We start from the raw sequence: 19,214 nt of genomic DNA, 5'->3' as shown, positions 1-19,214 counted from the left end.
TGAATGTCTTTAAAGTTTTACTTTGACTTCAGCAACCTCTCCACATTGTGAATTTATGAATTTATCACAGAGGTGTCCTTATACTGAGCAGATTCAATTTACAAGGAAATGTTTATTGTTTGGCATTTTAAAAGCACTGGAGAGGACAAGATAAAACGGCTGAACACAGATTTACAGACATGTCCTCAGTGTAAGCTCCAGAAAAGACAAGGATTTAATAAGTTACTGCACTGATTACGGTACAACATGAACAACAACAAGGCGCTCTTTAACTGCAGGCAGCCTTGTTCTTTATAAAAACCTGTTTGTAGTTCCTGACATGAAGCTTCTGCTCTTCAGGTATAACTGACATTTGTGAAACTGCTGCTGCCACGACAACAAAACACCAAAACATGTGGGATCAGTGCTTAATTATACATATCTTTCAGACAGGAACAAGGGGAACAGGAAGTCTGCATTTGAACAAAGTTAGCGGCTCCTCATCTCAAAGAGTGTGTGCTGCACTTCAGCATTAATCTCCGTCCTCACACCCGCTGCGCTGAAGAACCTGGCTGAGGCTGGTTTCATCCTCTTTCTCACGCTGAGGTGATTCGGCAGAAGGCTCAGAGTCTTTGAGTGGAAGCTGGCCCGGTCGCTGTGTGCTGCTGCCGGCAGGCTCCAGGTCTAAATCCTCCGCCTCCTCATCCTGATCTTTAGAGCTGTTGAGGACGTTTGCAGAGGAGACGGATGTGGGTTCATCTGCTGACGTGGTTGAGTCAACAGTCTGGGAGTCTGAAGGATCTGGTGGGGAGCAGGAGGAGTTACGCATAGTGACATGAAGAAGAATCCAAAGTTAAATGTTGTGCAAAGAGTGAAACTTTTAAGGAACTCGGACGGTTCACTTGAACTGCTTTCCACCATCAAAAATGATCATCTAGACATCACTGAAGGGAAATGATGTAATTTAGCACGTGTTTGAGGTTTGCCTGCATCATTTGTAGGAGATGACATCATTTGATTATTATATATACAGATGAAGGGCCTCTCACCTGTTAGCTGCTGCTGTCGGGCGAGCTTCCTCTCCAGGGCCCGCTGTCTGTTCAGCTCCATGCGTTTGCGCTGCTCCTCGGTCAGGGAGGGGGCAGCTGGGGAGGGAGAGGATGGGGCAGCTGGAGCCGGGGTAGAGTGGACCGGCCCTTGCAGGTCATTAGGGAAGACTGCCTCGTTAAACGGATCTGGATCCCCAAAGACATGTGCTTCAGGAGGTGCCTCTTCTTCACCTACACAAAACATTTTTTTCACAGAAGAGATTTAGAGAGTAAATTTGAACCTCGTTCACTCTCATACTATTATTATTTTCTGTGTGGCCTCGTACCCAGGGCTCCTCTCATAATTTGGGGAAGTTCCAGGTTTCCCTCTCAAATCAAATGAACACAACTTCCTGAGACAGAGGCTTAATGTTCAGTGTGCCGCCACATGGGATTAACATGAGGTTTCAACTGATGTTTGTGTAATTGAAAAGTTTCATATTATAGTTTTTTTATATGCCAATATGGTGTAAATATTTCTTGTTCAGATCAATGTATCCCTGTCGTAGCACCATGCATCTAGATAGTGTGTTTTTTGATCTGTTAACATCTTTACCCATATAATCTTCGTGTGTCAGTGGCATGTCCAGACGTATCCGTTTGAGACACGTCTGCCACAGGAAGAAAAAAAAAAAGGAAAATAATTAAAAACATTGAGGAAACTGTAGAAAATACATCTCATTGAAATATTCAGCATCAACATCTTCATCCCACCTGCACTTCCTTCTTGTTGCCGAGCTTCTCCACTCTGTCAACAAAGTCTTCAAACTGCAGTTTGGGGTACAACCTGTGGGCCCAGTTCTCCATCTTGTGCATCAGCAGCCGCAGGTCCTCAGCCTGGTTGGACAAAACAAACACCTCAAAACGCTGACTAAATATACATCATATGATGCCAGTATGAACTACTCCACACACATGTGCTGTTTGTTTGTCAGCTCTCACCTCGTGGCCTTTGCCTTTGAAACGGACATTATCAAACAGCGTTCGCAGAGCTGGAAGTCCCCTTTCTGAGATCAACCTGAAGAAAAAAGTGTTAAGATCAACATTATCATTCATTAGGACGTGTTTCTGTAGACGTGATGAATGTACGTCCAACATTCACTCTCCTTTAGGCTCCAGAGAAAAACACATCTGGCTCTTCAGCTGCTAAATGCTCCACTATGTGCACCGGTTAGATGCTAACTGTGTCCGAGCAGGTCGTCTTCAGTGAGCTTTTATGCTGAAAACAGCTGCTGCAGCTGGAAAAACAGTTAATGAGCTGAAAGAGGCTAGAAACACTGTAGAGCTGAGGGGAGCTGCAGAGACAGGAGGTCAATTCTCTGTGAGTTTATCACTATGAACAACCCCTTTCACAACAGGCATGTAATCCATTGTTTATATTAAAAACATGGTTAGATATTATGGAAGGTAATAAAACCGTCTCCTCCAGGATCTTTTGTGATGACTGCAGCCTAAAATGACTGAATCTGAAGCTCTTCCTGTTTCATCTTTCTTTGCAGTAAATTGTAGTAATGTTTAAAACCTGCAAGTCAGCAGGAAACAATGTGACGGTTAAATAATTCACTGTTTCTCACAATATGTAATGAACAATAAATCATTTCATTACAGTTTGAAGCAAAACATCAGCTGACGACTCAATTTACTTTTGTTATTCTGCATTTCCACGAACTGAACTCCTCTGCCCTGATGTTACTGGTGTTACTGGTGTTACTGGTGTCTGAGGTACCTCTGAGAGTCCAGCTTGGGCTGCGGCCTCTTCACTCCTTTCCTTTTAGCAGCAGGAACCTCAGCCAGCTTGGACACCTCGCCGTCTTCCTCCTCTGTACATGACAACAGCACAGGCGGTCAGCATCACTTTGTTGACAGGTCATTCTCTTACTGTCGGCATTTTGACAGCAGCCTGCATGCCGCTTCTCACCATTTCCAAAAGGGTCTCCATCCTCTTGTCCTCCCTGGCCCGGGGAGTGAGGTGGTGGGAGGGGAGGGAAAGCTTCATCATCTATGCTGTTGTAGTCAGGACGGTCAAATAGGCCATTTTCCATTGGGTCAAGCATCATGTGTAACTGCTGGAGGGGAAATAAAATCTGTATCAGCCACAATCAGCTTTAAAAGCAATAATGGTTTTAAGTTCACATAAATCTGACTTCTGTTTGGCTGCACACGAGCTAGCAGTTCATTTACTGTAGTACAACTTTGAAAACAGATGAACATGATTTACTTTGGTTTAAATCTGTGTCAGTATATGTCCGAGACGCTCAAGACATTTATACTAAACTCAAATTCAAAATTAAGATAGCACTGATTACACACAGTACAATTACTGAAATACTGTACTCACGTACAATTTCAAGATACTTAATACTTCTACTAAATGTTGTACTCCACTACACTGAATTGACATTTATAGTTAGCAGTTACTTTACAGATGAATATTGTGCATAAGAATATACGACTGGCTTATGAAATATGATGCATTGTTATACATGTAATTATTATAATTATATAACAGGATAAAGTTTTTAGTAGCTTCACCTCAACCCACTACAACATTTTAAATACTCCTTATATGTTCACTTATAAAGTATTTTTATACTGTAGTACTGCTCGTCAAGAATATGAATACTTAATCACGGTTCCTATAATATAACAGCATTTCTATTTTTCAGTTGTTCAGTGTTGAAGTTAGTCTTGCTTTAAGTTGTAATATCGAGTAGTTATATCGGCCCGGTATCAACTATCGCTCCCGTTAGCTCATGATCGGTATCGGCCATGACGGATATCAGTCGCCCACAGGTCCAGCCGCTGGAAGGCGGTAAACTCAATCATGGCCGAAACACAGAGTGAAAAGACGGCCGGTCTTCTGTATTTCACCGTCACACAGGGAGGCCGGGAGAAGCTGCACAGCCGGGGTCAACGGGACATTTGTCTGAACGTTGGCCGAACCTCACTTTATTTCTGAGAAACGTTTCAAGTGTTAGAAAAGAGTGAACACCGCGCTGCTAAGCTAACTTCACTACGAGCTGCTGATAAGATACTGTAGCTAGGTAACATGTAAGCTAACATGTAAGCTAACTGCTGTCAGCGAAGTGGTAAACAATAACGAGTCAACCACAAGTCACAAAGACGATAGTAGCTTATTAAATAAGCATTGTAGTTCAAACGAAATGCCACAATATTGTCATACCGGTTACGGGCTGTCTGGTGGGCGAAGCAACAGGCAGTGCTAAGCTAGCGACATCAACTTCCGGTACCAGCTTATTTTTTCAACAATAAAGTCCAACAGAAATGAACCTGAACTAATACCAGTGGACGTATGGGGAAATACCATAGACTGTATATAAAGATGGGAAATGCATATGAAATGAGTACAAATCCAATTGTCATGCTTCAAAGCGCGCCATAAGAAAAGTATTCAAAACTACTTATCAAGATTTTTTTATTTAGATTTAAGACTTGAATTCAGAGACTTTGTAGATCTGAAAACAGGACAAATTATGAGTATATATGAATATTCTGAATTACTCAGTCGCAGTAAGAGACTTAAGATGTGTAGATAATGTAAAGATCTGTCTGTCGATGAAGATGACACGTAAAACTGTTTCTGATCACCTTGGTAGGTTTTTGTTAATTCAGAAACATACGATTTGGGCTGAAGTTTACACCCAAACAAAGACTGAAAACATCATGCTTATATGCTTTAATTAAAGGCCCATTCAGTATTTTTCTCCCATATGAATTTAGGTTTATTATACAGGTGAAGTGATGGCTGTTTCAGTGCTGTGTTTGCAAACATTACTGATTATAGATAAGCTTTTTACAACATCAGAAAACAAGTTTAGGCTCTTTTATTTATATAAAAATTAGTCACTTAAACTATTTAAACACATCTTGAGTTGTGTTTGAGTGTGGTTCAGGCATCAAAAATAGTTTATTTTAAATAAAGATGTACTGTGATAAACCATAATAACAATATGTACTCATTTGCCATTTCCATTATGTTAGTTTGCCTGTGTCCATTTCCAGGGCTTTTAATTTGAAGGGTAAAACGCTGTACAGGAAAAGGTGTTTCTGTGAATTTTGTCCGACTTGTCATGTTTGTGTCATGATTAACGCGCAAGATTCATCAGCACAGAAGTTTCTCACTCAATAATCAGCAGAATTAAAGTCTTAAAAATTTATTTGAGATTGAAGTTTATGATCCACAGAGAGTACAACACTTTATCTCCATCACTCTTATTTCTTAATCTTACAAACTTGTTGACAATAAACCACCTCCTCTCTGCAGTTAGCTTGAGTAACCTATAAAACTTAGCTACGTCAAAAACCACACAAGACCAGTTTGTTGAAAAATAAAAAGTCATATACCAAGCTTGAATTCATTCCTCCAGAGTTGTGACGGGCACCGGCCATTTTGACTCAATGGTAACAACCTGAAAAGGTGTTTATTCAAAACAGAACAGCAGGACAGTTAAATCAACACAATGCTCGGGACAGGATAAAGTTTTACACCTTTGAAGTCACTCTCAGGTTCATGTCTTCGGCTTCAAGGCCACTGACGTCTGGTTTGATGAAAACAGACTGTGTGTGTGTGTGTGTGTGTGTGTGTGCTCTCAGAGGCGTCCACGCAGCAGGAACATGAGGAAGATTGCACTGAGGAGGATGCAGAGCGTGCACACTGTGGGAACCACAATCTCTGTCACCATCTCCATGTGGCCTATCAGCGGATCTGAAACACAGGAATGGAAATGTAAGTAAACGTCAACCACAGCATTTATAGCCTAAGCTCATTTGCAATGCAGATAAACAAGAGACGGTACAAAACAAACTCAACAGTAGGTACGTACATTAAAAACACAAAAGTCAACAGAAAAGTACAGACAAAACAATACAAGACAGAAACTACTAGTAGTAAAACTATAAGTTGCATTTCATAAACCATTTGAAATATGCTCCTTGTAAGTGCTAATTAGCTAAAGCTAATTTATTTATTGTTGGGTAGTTTGTTCTAAAAGAGTTAAATGTGTCATATCTTCTAAGTAGAATGTAGAAAATAAAATCTTAATCTGCAAAGTGACTCATAACTGCAGCAGTGAAGTGTAGTGGCTTCAGTATTCGAGGTATTTGCCTCTGAAATGAAGTCAAAGTATAAAGTAGCATAGCATAAACACTCGTGTTGATCTCACTCAGAAACGCTTCAACTTTTGTACCTAAACTTCATCATGCACTGGCCAAGCCTTTTGCATTCCTGCATGTTCCTGATTTCCCTGGGACTTTCTTCTAGCTGGAGGGGCAAAACAAAGAAAAACCCTGTTAGATAGCGGAATAACAAGCTTGAGACAGAATCTTTCTTTGTTTGGCCCCACCTAGCTTATCACAGCCTACATCTTTAATGCTTTATTGTACTAACCTGCAGCCAGGAGCTGGTTACTGGAGGAGCAAGTCTCTACGGCTTTCCTCTTCCAGCTCTCCACCTGTAAAGATCAGACAACCTCAACAGTTGATCAACATATTCTGCTCCGGAGGGATTTTTAACGTGGAGTGTGTTGTTGGAGTTTACCTCTCTCTGATTGGGAAAGCCGTTAGAGCTGATGATGCGTTTATAGAACTGGACTGAGGCCTTCGGGTAGCGTGGTTTGTTTTTGTTCCTGAAGTCCACATAATAGAGTCCGAACCTCTCGGAGTATCCTTCATCCCACTCAAAGTTGTCGAGGAGAGACCAGGCGGTGTAACCCTTCACATTCACCCCGTCCTTAATCGCTGTAAGTTGAACCAGCGGAAGAAACAAGCACATTTAGTTTGAACGTGGCAGAAAACACACACACACAGTAAAATCCGTCTTTTTTGATGTTATCTCTGAGTTGAGTTGTTGTTTCACCTTTGAGCATTTCATTGATGTAGTCTTTAAAGTACTGCATCCTCCAGTCATCACAGAGGTCGGTGCAGAGCATTTTCTCTGACACACCGTTTTCTGTCACGTATATCATGGGGTTTCCATACTGAGTCTGTTGAAGAGGCATTATATTACATTCAGGTTTGATGGTAAACATACTGATGTGTTCATATCATTACGTACTTAGATTTACTTGTACAATATATTTATACAAGTTATTATTTGTATATATATGTGACATTTCTTGAATACATTTGTTTTTATATTATAAATTTTTCTGTATAATTTTGTTATTTGATGATAAGATGGATAACTACAGAGCTGGAGCCAGTAGGTGATTAGCTTAGCTGAGCATAAAGACTGGAAGCAGGGGGAAACAGCTAGCCTGGCTCTCTGCAACGTTCAAAAATATGTATGCACAGAAGTGCTGGGCGGATTGATTACTGTTGTTTGTCAATAAATAATTACACTAAGAAACTCCCACTGAAACCGTTTTTACAGTAATTGTTGTAATTAAACAAACAAGATATAACTTGATTATTGACCTTCAGAGTCGCTGGTAGGTGTATTTTTGAACTTTGTACAGAGCCAGGCTAGCTGTTCCCCCCGCTTCTAGTCTTTATGCTAAGCTAAGATTATCACCTCCTGGCTCTAGCCTCATACTTCACCTACAGACATGAGAGTGGTATCCATCTTCTCACCTAACTTATAAGCGAAAAATATCAAACAATTCCTTTAAAATTCCAGTGCTTTCAAAGCCATCCATTGCTTTTTTAAAAGCTTTTAGGTCCTTGTTTTATTTGGCTCTAAATTCTTCGCATCACATGACTTTGGATGGCCGTGAGAGCCATCACATATTAGTTTGACTCGTAGTACAAAAACCCAGTTTTCCCAGAAACATGAAAAGATTCATTCTATATCCGACGGGTCTTATACAGCTGGATATCTAGATTTGTATTCAAATTTGTGTCGCGTACCTTGACAAAGTTCAACAAGCGTCGGAAGCCCCAGGGAACCGAATAGAGCCACTCAGAACCGGGATCAGGCCATTGTGGGTCAACCAGCTCAGCAAGGTCACGATCTGCAAAGTAGCTGTCTCCGAGGCCTGATGGGTAATTCTTCAGGGTGACGTAGCGAGTAGTGAAATGGCCGAGGCCCAGGAAGTCACAGGTCCCCTTGATGTAACTCTTCTCCTGAGGCGAGAAGACGGGCAGCCGTGAAGCTCCCAGGCCCTGCTGGCCACTCTTCCTGCCTACAGGTTCAAAATAATAACCAACCAATAATAACCAAATCTAAAAAAACAAAACATTCCCAACCACGTATCAGCCCTCAGATCTTCATCTTCATATAGTTCTTTGAATTTGGTCCTTGTGCAGTTTCTTCTTCATCTATCTGACACAGTTGTCTGTGAGACTTTCTGGTAGTAATTGTTACAATTTTATCAAATGCATAAATCATTGCAAGAAATATTCGGAAGACATCACAAAATGATTGACTGCAAACTAACAACACGCGCTGTTTCCTGGAGAAAAATGTGTGACTATGAACATGCATACATGTAAATAAACACACTGCATCAGCAGGTCGATTCTCAATTACTAATTCCTAATTCATTCGTTTTTCTTAACTAACTGTGACTAAAACCTTCATTCTAACCTCATCCAAACTGATTCAGGTTCATGAGCCTTCTTACTAGTCCTGCTGTCATTGTGAGGCAGGAGATCTAAATCCACACTCTTCTCCTGCAGCTCGATTCAGTCTGCAGAATCCTTTTCTGTCTTGAAGACCAACCTCTTCCAAGAGTACTTGCTCACCTAATATGCTAATATTTGCTAGGCACTTGTATGTTATTTCAGGCACCTGCAAGGCTTGTGGCCCTCGTGTCACGTGGAACTAAATGTTCTCAAAGGCTTGTCCTTGATCTCCTGCGGCTTGGATTGTACCTCGTTAATATGTCGCTAAATTACTAAATATTAATGTAAAGTTCCACCACCACCAAACCAAATGACAGATGCTGACATTTTTCCAGTGAGGACAGAAGATATCATGAGATGACGTACCGATATAATCTTTCATAACCTGGGGGTAGTCTCCGTTGAAGATGGGAGTAGCAAACCATCCCATGTAGAACTGGATGTATCTCTCCGCTGCTTCAATGTCCCTCTGGTTGGTGATGTCCACCGGTTCCCCCCAGTCAGCCGTCAGCGAGATCCCAACCAGGCCTGGACACACACAGCAACTTAACAGTCCAGCAGGTGGAAACTTATCTTTGACTTCAATCACAAACAATTTGTGCCGTCAGTTTTTCTTTTTACCTTTTTGTTTGCTTCGCCACTGCATGTCATAGGTGTGCCAAACTTTAGCATGTGCCTGTTTCAAAGACAGAAGGGAACTGTGTCACCTTGATTAGTTGACATTAGTAGAGCATGCACCTGCAGCCAGGTGGAAGACTTATTCTCTAAGGCTTCTCCTCAATCTGCTGTGGCTTCGATTGTACCTCATTTGTTCGTCACTTTGGACAAAATGTAAATATCGTATATAAACATAATTACAAGACATTATTAAGGTCATCGTAATATTTGCTAGTTGCCAGTGAAAGATGACTTTGATATGAATATTTTAAAAAGCCCTCTTCAAATTGCTTGTTTTGTCAAAATTGCCAAAAATATTTAATTTACAGTGTTGGAAAACAGAAAATCTTCACATTTAAAAAGATGGAAGCAACAAATGTCACCACTTTTGTTTGATGAGTGACTTAAATGATTAATCAATTTATCTTATCGATAATTAGCAAATCAAAAAACCATGATAATGAACGATATTCCCGCACAGTGAAAAAGGCCAGGCATTTGGCTGCTTTTCAGTCCGCAGGGTTAAATCCTCGTCCAGCAGACGACCGGCCAGTACTCTTATGCTGGACTATCTATCGAAAGCTCAAGATCAGCTACTAAATGGACTTTGTGGTGAGATTGTTCTGTCTAAATAGATAAGCTCTTAAAAGTAGATTTGGACACAGGGCTCATCTACTAATCATATTACGAAGACAAGTGGACATGCAGTGAAACTGGGACATTTAGGTCCCGCTGCCTGCGTGGCTGGGTTTATAATCCGGCCTTGGACACCAAACTGGACACCAACCATCCTCTCTTGAGTTTCACCTTGATAATGTGGTGGGCAGCTTTGTACGCTCCTGTCCCCTTCAGCTTCAGTCCGGGTGCATGTTCCCCTGTTTCATATCCCTCCACAGCAATGGACTGAAAACACAAGACAACACCCTCTGATGTCCAACTCAAAGATTACATCTGTTCACAGGACAGCGAATGCACCACTTCTCTCCGACCTGACGTACCCACGGGTTGTTGAAAGTGATCCAGTACTTCACTCTGTTTCCAAATCTTTCAAAGCACAAGTTGGCAAAGTCGTTGAAGTAGTTCACCATGCTGATGTTCTGCCAGCCGCCGTACTTCTCCTGTAACACCTGGGGAGTAAAACCGTGTTAGTATCCACGCTGTCGCCTCCAAGCTGTGAATTCAAAACAAAAAGTTCAGTGAGTTCAGAGCTCACCTGCGGTAAATCCCAGTGGTACAAAGTAACAATGGGTGTGATCTTATTGTCCAGCAGCATGTTAATCAGGTCATCGTAATATTTGATTCCTTTCTCGTTGATGTGTTCACCTGAAAGAGTTGGAATAATAAACGATGTCATAGAGCAGAGAAAAGCAGGAAATCCTCACATTTAATAAGGAATATTAATGCTGATTAATTTTCTGGTTCAATAACCAGCAAATAAAAATGACAACATAGTAAATAATAAAACATTTAAAAATGGTAAAGAATGACTTTCCACCACAGTGAGAGAGAAAAAATAGGTCAGGTATTTGGTTACTTTTCAGTCCGCTCGGTAAGATCCTTGGCCAGGAGATGGAGAAACGATAATGATTCAGCTTCATGTCCTTCATCAAGGTGATGTCATCCTTCAACACAAACAGCCGAACACATTTTGAAAATCTTTGCAGTTGGGGGTGAAGACAAAACAGAAAAGCTGTAACTCTCATCAACAGATGTTCACAGATGAGAACTTCGATACCACTCTGGAGCCAGGAGGTGATTAGCTTAGCTTAGCACAAAGACTGGAAACAGGGGGAAACAGCTAGCCTGGCTCTGTCCTCTAAAGTTCACTGATTAACATGTTATATCTTGTTGGTTTTAGCTCGCTTGGACAGTCCAGGCTAGCTGTTTCCCCCCCTGTTTATGCTAAGCTAAGCTAAACGTTTCCTGGCTGTAGTTAAATATTAATTTCCCCAAATTATTTAAATTCTAGTGGACATCTTAACGTTATGGAGAAAGGTGTCTATAATAATGCACATAATATTTCCATTTGATGGAATAGTGTAGCCATAAAAAACATGGGTTTAAATAAGTATTTCACTCAGTGTGTACATCATATAGCTACAATGAAGAGCTGAAATATGTATGATACTGTCAGGAAACCACTTAAAACTAAAATGAAGAATGTGTTTCAGTATATAGTCTGTGCCTTCTCCTTTTCTGGAGAGGTGCTAAAGTCTTCTGCATGTCACCTTGAATTTGTAGTAGCCCTCACACGACGAGTCTCCCGTGTCATTTAAGAATATTTTCCCCTTTTTGTGGGCAAATGCATCCCAGATGCTCATCCCTTTGCCATCTATGTTCCAGGCTCCTTCAGTCTGATAGGCGGAGCTGCCAGCCCCCCAGGAGAAACCTGCAGAGGTAAACAAAGCAACGATAAATGTCAGCGCTTTGCAGTTTACTTGTTTACTTTGGTAATGACTTTGGCGGTTTGTGTCGTACCAGTCGGGAAGGTGCCGTAGTAGAAAGACGTCCTCTCGTTCTTCGTCCAGTCAAAGTCCTCACTGGCTGACACACACAGCACCAGTGCAAGCACATGGTACGGCCTCAGGATGCACCGCTGCAGCATCGTGGTCTTTGGCAAGGAGCTCACTGTCTTCAGTTACACCTAGAGGACAAGAATGACCCAGTTTGAACTCTGATTTCACAGATATCACGGCCCACATGCTAATGTTAATCAAATACCTGTCAGAAGAGCTACAAGGCTGCTGCTCCTGTTAGTCTACCCTGAGCTGGATGAGTGGACGCAGGTCACAGCACATACAGACATGTTAAAGTAAAACAGAGATTCAGAAACTCACGCAGAGGTGTCAGGTGTCCACAGGCTCTGAGTAAAACCATCCTAACTCAAACCCCAAACCTCAGGATCATTTGTTAAATATCCACTGAAAAAGCACCCAGTCATTATCAGACCTCATGGATATAAAGGAAGAATCTAGTTTCATTTCAGCCAGCTGTAAGACACGCTGACACAAAACGCTATCAGAGACAGAAAGTAAACCAGCTTGTCCAGCACAGTCAGGATGAGCGACATCTCAAGCTGTTGTATATCTTCAGTGGTGCAAAAGACGGCCAAGATTAAGAAATAAAAGTGGGTAAAAAATGTAAAGTCGCCTGAACGTCCTGAGCTGTTTCCCTCCCTACATCTGTCCCTTTGCTCAGTGTCTGTCTCAGCCCCAGCTGCCTCACTCAGAACCACATATAGATGTCTGACCTGCTGCACGTCCTGCATTTGTCTCCGCTGGAAACTGCTCCAAAATGCAAGAAACGTCCCCAAGCTTCTGGACCTAGTTAATGCTCCCCAGTGTCACCGGCAGGTTCACTGCCAATGTTACAAAAACAAAACAGAGTGAAGCATCCAGGACATTTTCTGCTATTCATCAGCACACACACAGCCACGACCAGCCCCCCCCCCTCCACACACACACTGAATACCGCTCCATTTGAAGTCAGTGGAGTGTGAGCGTGAATTTGCTGGGGCCAACAGATCTTTTGGAAAAAGGAGGGATTTTGACACTGTAAGCAAAGTTAATGTCAGTGAGCCTGATGCATGTGCAGCTTGGTCTCTAACGTTTTATGTTTTCATGGCTTCAAACTGTATTTAGCTGTAAAACACAACAAGATATTCAGCACTCGGATGTCTTTAACAGTGAAAGACAAGTAGAGATCAAAAGATGAGCCATTCTGGAGATGAGTGTCTTTACTCTTTATTCTTCACATACATGGGGTGGACACAATAACAGAAACATCTATACAATGTCACATAGTCCACTACAATATCCCCGCCAATATAAATACTTCATATGTGAAGTTTCAGATTGTTGTTTTTGTTAATGAACGCGTCAGAGAGGAGTTCAGTTTGCGTTATATTGGAAACTGTTTCTATCTTTTTGTGGACCAAATTAAAAGATTTTGTTGGACTGAATTTTCATTAAAAACAATTGATGAAAAACAATATTTCCTGAGTCAAAAACATTTATTCAAAAATAAATGTGTAGCGTGTGATGTGCATAATTAAGCTCCTTTTACTGTGAAAAACCTGACAATGTGGTATAATGTGCTTCTTTATTCTACCTTTAATGTTCTCTTTTCTTCTTTTTATTGTCCTGCATGCTTTCTGTAGAAATGATCTCAATACGTTTGTAATATTCATCTAATACTCAGTTTTTAGAGTGACTCTGTCTTTATTAAACCTCCCGAGAGCACACTGACTGTCAGTAGTTCACTGATGGACAGGTTTTAGTAGACACTTCTTAAGGCATCTAAGAAAAGAGCATTTGTTGTGACGTTTTCAGGAAACAGTCAGTGTTATCGGACCAGAGCGAACGATTTGATTTAAAACTGTCCACTCCCTCAACAGATGCCCCATCAGGAGGGTAGGGGGTCCTATTCCTCCTGAAGTCTATGATCCCTTGAAAAGCTCGCAGCATAATATAGATAAACAGATTATACTAGAAGCTACATATCACACAAGCGAGTTAACAACTTCACATTAACAGCCGATTACATGCTGTCCTTTTTATTTATGCAGAACTACACACAGAATAAGTTGTGTGAGTTTTCAGAGTAGTCTAATAGTCTCCTCGACCTTTTGGTTTTGCCTCTGTTACTAATTGTATTACTCTTCCATGTAGTGGTGGGAATCACCAGAGGCCCCACGACACGATATTATACTTAAGTCACAATACAGTGATATTGCGATTTTAAACATTTTGCGATATGCTGAGTATTGCGATGACAGACATTGCAATTTATTACCTTTTTTTTCAAATGCAAATTATGTAATCTGTTTTATATAATAAGATAAAGTTTTCAGTCTGTTCATTTCAATCACTTTCAAATGTTGCAGCTGACAAACTGAGCCGTTTGTATTACAGTCTACATCGTCCAACCTACCTGAATGCAAACGTGTGGACTACAGTACTATTACTGTACTATTACTGTATCCCCGCCCCTACTATTGTACCTTATTTACTTCATATTGTAAGTGTATTACTGATACTATGGATATCTACTCTGTACACAGTGGACACCACCCTGCAGCTCTTGCTCGTTCTGCTCCAGGCCGAGGGGCGACACTTTGTGATTTTGGGCTGTATAACCTAAATTGACTCGACTCTCAGAGAATATTTAATGAAACAATATGTCAGATATGTAAATGATGTCTACATCACATCACTAAGATTTAAATGTAAACCAGGCGGCTGAACCATCAGCTGCTGCTCGCCAGTTACACAAATGTGCAGCAGTGGGACTGTCGGAATAGTAAAGTCTAATCTGTACATTCAGGTTTACAGAGGCTCTCTGACAGCCCCCCCCCCCCCCCCCCCCCTCAGGGTCGCGACCTCTGCAGTGAATACAGTGAGCTGGAGCTGGCCCTGCACAAAGCTTGAATACAGCCATTATCATAAGGTGCATTGTTTACGGAGCATTGTTGTGAGAAATGCTGAATTGTTCAAAGCCAAAACTGTTGGCACTGCACTCTCACATTTACATGTCAGTGTGTGTGTGTGTGTGTGTGTGTGTGTGTGTGTGTGTGTGTGTGTGTGTGTGTGTACAGAAGCTCTGTTCTCTCTGCTCCTTGTGTTTGTATATCTGCATGCACACATCTATTTCAAATGCTCTGCGTGTATGTTTTTTTTGTGCTCTGCATGCGGTTGCAGTGTTTGCAGCTGATGATGTGTGTGTGTGTGTGTGTGTGTGTGTGGACAGAGAAGACAACATGAGCATGGTTGTTGTGTGTTTAGCATATCAATGGTGTCCAGGGCCCCGACGACTGTTGCAGAACCACTCTGAGCTTTCCAGTACCTGTGGGCTCACCTCAACTTGCTATATTTAAGGGCCTTTCTTGTTGCCTCGCAGAGCTGACATGAACATCTTTACTAAGGTCCCAGGATTAGCCCAACAAACCAGGTATGTTGAGAGCGCCGCGCACCAGCCGGGGCCCACAGAGTCAGACCCCCCGGTCAGAGGTGCCCTGGTGGGTGGGCCCGTGGTGGCTCCACATCCCACCTCCTGCTGGTTCTCATGCTCTGCTCTCTGTGACGCCTCCAACACCAGTTTCCCAAAATCACCTGAAGAGTGATGGTTGTCGTAGGAGACACACGTACTGTACACGTGCAAGTTGATGGTTTTAATTCAAAAGACTGAAGCACGACAATCCTTCTGAACCACTAACAGTTTGGAATAGAAATGAAAACTACAATGTTTGTTGACCAAAATGACATAACTACTGACACTTTCAGTGGCTCAGGTCTTCAGTTTCACTTCCACACACCTGAATGTTTGTAAAGTTTCTCTGTGATTGTGATTTTAATGATTGAGCGGTGTGTTAAAGGTATAATTATTCATTAAAAATGCTTCTATATCTACAGCAAGCTGGGGTCTGTGCTCCAACGTGCCTTCTACGGGTCCAGTGGGAGGGTGAGTAGAGTGGAGTCACTCTGAGCAGATGAGGTCCCTTTTTACTTGCCTGGTATCGACTCTATGGGGCTGAATTGTTGGTGCACGTTAACATTCTTCATCAGTCATGTTTCCCGTGGTGTCTCTGCCCTCAGGTGACCCTTTTCGAGCAGCGGAACTTCGCCGGCAGGCGGCTGGACCTGAGTTCTGACTGCGTCAGGCTCAGTGACAAGAACTTCCCAGAGAGATGTAACTCTGTGCAGGTGGAGGGCGGAGCGTAAGTCTACACCACCACCTACAGTCGAGGACGGGTCTCTGCAACACACACGGCTGTCTGAAAGAGACGAGAAAAGAAAACAATAGTATCAACAGTATCTGTAGCCTTTCAGTGGACTTCAGTCATCACACTCGGGTCACCTTTTACAGAAGGGAACTCCAAATGTGTAAAAGTGGATATAATTATACCAGAAACCGAAAACCAAGTGGTTCAAATGGGCATCTGTAAATATGTACTCTGTCATTACATCTAACAAGGAGGCTTTAATATTAATCTGTCTCTGGTCAGCATTAAATATAAACTAATTCCCACTGGGTTTGGTGGACAGATGAACGTTGGGCCAGGAAAACACAGTGATCAAAAACTGATTTCCACAATGAGACAATTAGTCCAAGAAATGAATCCAAACCCTGTATTTACTCAGGTCAAATACAGGTGTACAGCAAAGTTAAAGCTGCACTAAATTTAAAGGTTCCAGGTTGTTTTTATTGTCTCCTGAAAGAGAAAATAGTCTCGGATTAAAGGAACTGCAGAAGAGAGAACACAAACACACTTTTTAAATGTCTAGGATGCGTATAACCACTGTTTCACCCACATTTCAGCGACTATTTCAACACATAGTCAGGACCTGGTTCACTACGAAATATGGATATAATATTGAAACAACAGCCACATGTAACCTTGATGTTTAACATACTTTTCTACCACAGCTGCTCAAAGCAGTACTGGGTTTGGAGTCAAATTGGACTGTTGTAATTGTTGTCTTGATTTCTTCTGTCCACCAAACTTCATGAAATTCATTATATTTAATTCTGTTCAACAAAACCTCAATAACCAAATCTGAAAATCCTTGAAATTGTGTTCAGCACTTGCACATGTTTCTGCTGTGTGCTTCGGTCTTCGGCTCATCTCTCTCCTCTTCTTCTCCGCTCTTTTAAAGATGGATCGGTTACGAGCATGAGAACTTCCGGGGCCGTCAGTACCTGTGGGACATGTCCGAACGGGGAGAGTACAACTGCTACGACAAATGGTGCGCTCAGGTGGACCACGTCTCCTCTGTCCGCGCTGTCAAACAGGTGAAGCATGACGTAACAGTACAGACAACACCGGGGAACACTGACGTAGTTTTAACATCCGATGGAAGATCCATCCACTTTGTGAAAGTGTCAGTAATTTAGTTCTAGGTTCTCCCTGTTCCCACCTCTGTCTGTGTACCCGTAGGTACCCACTCAGTATTTCATTGGTACCCCACATGTACACTCTAATGTGCAGTAACACTTTGTAATACACTGTGTTATAAAAGGTCACAGCGTTTGTTTTGCTTGACACTAAAGTGATTTGGAGGAACATCTGTTAAAGTGCGGGCTGTAAAGTTTTTCATTTTCCAGGCAGTAACACGGAGCTGAGCTCTGAGGGGAAATAATAAACTAGACTAGACTAAACTAGACTTATCTGATACATTCAGAAACACATCCACCCACCGACACTCTCTCACTGCAGTGTTTCTGTTTGTTTGTGACGTGTTCAGGACAACAACCCTGCCAGAGCTCAGCTGTTTGAGCGAGGCGGCTTCTCTGGTAAGAAGATGGAGATCCAGGACGACATCCCCAACCTGATGAGCCGGTACAGCCTCAACAGAGTCGCCTCCATCCGCGTGCTCGGAGGAGCGTAAGTGCAACGTCTCACCTGTTGATAGATCCCCGAGTGTCAATACAGAATCAATCAGGCGTATGGATTGTGGTGTCCTAAGATGCAGCATCAGTACGTTCGTGGTCTTTTGGGATACGTGAGAGGAAAGTCTCAAGTCTTCATAAACAAATTGCATGTTGAGAAAACTCACCACAAGGTCCATGTAGTAGCTGTTCTGGAGTTTTCGATCACATCACATGGTCTTCCTCAGAAGATCCCAGTCACCATTGTACATTCATAATGAATTGAAAGGTTCAAAGTTTATTTTATTGTTTTCTCAGTTCAGTGTGTGGTCTCTGAAACGTCAAAGTCCAGCAAACCCGTCACACTTTGCCAGAGCCGAAAGTGATGTTTTTAAGTGTCTGTTGTCAGTCAACAGTCAACAGTCCAGATATAATTTACTGACCGTCACAGATACAGAAAAGGCATTTCTGTTAGAAAAACAATTAGTCAGCGATTCATTTCCTTTTGATTTGTGACGAGACTACATGATTCAGTCAAAGCAGTAACTGTATTTTTCTGTTGCACAAAAGTTTTCTTGGTAATTTTGTGTTGTGTGTGCAGGTGGGTGGTGTATCAGGAGCCGAACTACAGAGGGCCTCATTACATCCTGGAGAAGCGTGATTACAACAACTTCTCTGACTGGGGCAGCCAGAGCAACACTGTGGGCTCCATGCGCAGAGTCCGCTTCAACTAAACACCACCTCTGATCTACGGAGTCCTACCAACTGGACTCCAACGCCACACACGAAACCTGTCAGCTTTACAGACACTTATTTTGGTAATAAATAAGAAAAAGACAAATGTATTTGGTGTTTGATTTCTTTTAATTTATGGAGTCAGTGAAATGTTTAAGATGGAACTGAACACAAGCAATAGATAAAAGGTTACTAAAAATGTATGAATAGCTGGTACAACCAAATCTAGACCCCAGAATTACTCTTGATGTCAACAGAATGACAGCCTTGTTTGAGTCAACTCAAGGCAAAGAATGTGCTACAAGCTAAGCTACCTAAATATTTTATTTAGCTTTATGAACAAAGTTATGTATAAAGTTACAGCACCACATATTCCACAAAATGCAAGTGCAATTCTGCACAATACAGGAACATTAACATGCATAATGGAGTACGAGAGACTAAAGCACAGATAACATTGGTTGCCAAACAAATAAGGCGCTTGCTTCACCTACGAGGTGAACTTAAAAATCTCAAATAAAATGTCTTCATGCACGTTGGTTGTAAAACAGCCTCAGATAGGAAGCTGTGCAGCATCTCAGCTCAGGCGCGACAGGATGTCGTTAAGGTGCATTGGAGGAAAAGCTTGTGTACCACAAACTGTCAGATATAAAAAGCAAACACTAGTTGCAAATTCTGAACAAACCACAAAGCTTGGATCAAAAACTATAAAAACATTTTATTAAAAAAAAAAAACTAAGTTTCTCCACATTTATAAACCTAATAAAGTGCAATTGAAAAGTCCCGATGAAATGTAGAAGTTCC

At 41.8% G+C, this 19,214-nt stretch overlaps 3 protein-coding genes across 3 annotated transcripts; 1 reads left to right on the top strand and 2 right to left on the bottom strand.

The window, feature by feature from the left end:
• Positions 1 to 108: 108 nt before the first annotated feature.
• On the bottom strand, positions 109 to 4,271 carry tipin (timeless interacting protein). Its single transcript, XM_070909559.1, has 8 exons — positions 4,252 to 4,271; positions 2,986 to 3,133; positions 2,794 to 2,887; positions 2,010 to 2,085; positions 1,782 to 1,904; positions 1,624 to 1,678; positions 1,029 to 1,259; positions 109 to 780 (listed from the first exon to the last, which is right to left on the bottom strand). The coding sequence occupies exons 2-8, from the start codon at positions 3,122 to 3,124 to the stop codon at positions 512 to 514; spliced, it is 987 nt and encodes a 328-aa protein (XP_070765660.1). The 5' UTR covers positions 3,125 to 3,133; positions 4,252 to 4,271; the 3' UTR covers positions 109 to 511.
• A 1,406-nt stretch (positions 4,272 to 5,677) lies between these two features.
• Positions 5,678 to 11,913, bottom strand: lctla (lactase-like a). Its single transcript, XM_070903225.1, has 13 exons — positions 11,787 to 11,913; positions 11,537 to 11,697; positions 10,843 to 10,930; positions 10,522 to 10,631; positions 10,307 to 10,435; positions 10,116 to 10,211; positions 9,273 to 9,327; positions 9,018 to 9,179; positions 7,935 to 8,209; positions 6,943 to 7,069; positions 6,625 to 6,824; positions 6,475 to 6,538; positions 5,678 to 5,793 (listed from the first exon to the last, which is right to left on the bottom strand). Exons 1-13 carry the CDS (start codon positions 11,911 to 11,913, stop codon positions 5,678 to 5,680), a joined length of 1,710 nt encoding a protein of 569 aa, XP_070759326.1.
• Positions 11,914 to 15,213: 3,300 nt separating this feature from the next.
• On the top strand, positions 15,214 to 18,474 carry crybgx (crystallin beta gamma X). The gene is made up of 6 exons (XM_070903236.1): positions 15,214 to 15,257; positions 15,719 to 15,767; positions 15,902 to 16,023; positions 16,964 to 17,099; positions 17,552 to 17,691; positions 18,277 to 18,474. Exons 1-6 carry the CDS (start codon positions 15,214 to 15,216, stop codon positions 18,407 to 18,409), a joined length of 624 nt encoding a protein of 207 aa, XP_070759337.1. The 3' UTR covers positions 18,410 to 18,474.
• The last annotated feature ends 740 nt before the right edge of the window (positions 18,475 to 19,214 follow it).

This window comes from Enoplosus armatus, chromosome 1 (assembly GCF_043641665.1).
Source record: "Enoplosus armatus isolate fEnoArm2 chromosome 1, fEnoArm2.hap1, whole genome shotgun sequence".
NCBI lineage: Eukaryota > Metazoa > Chordata > Actinopteri > Centrarchiformes > Enoplosidae > Enoplosus > Enoplosus armatus.
This window is presented reverse-complemented; position numbering and strand designations above follow the sequence as displayed.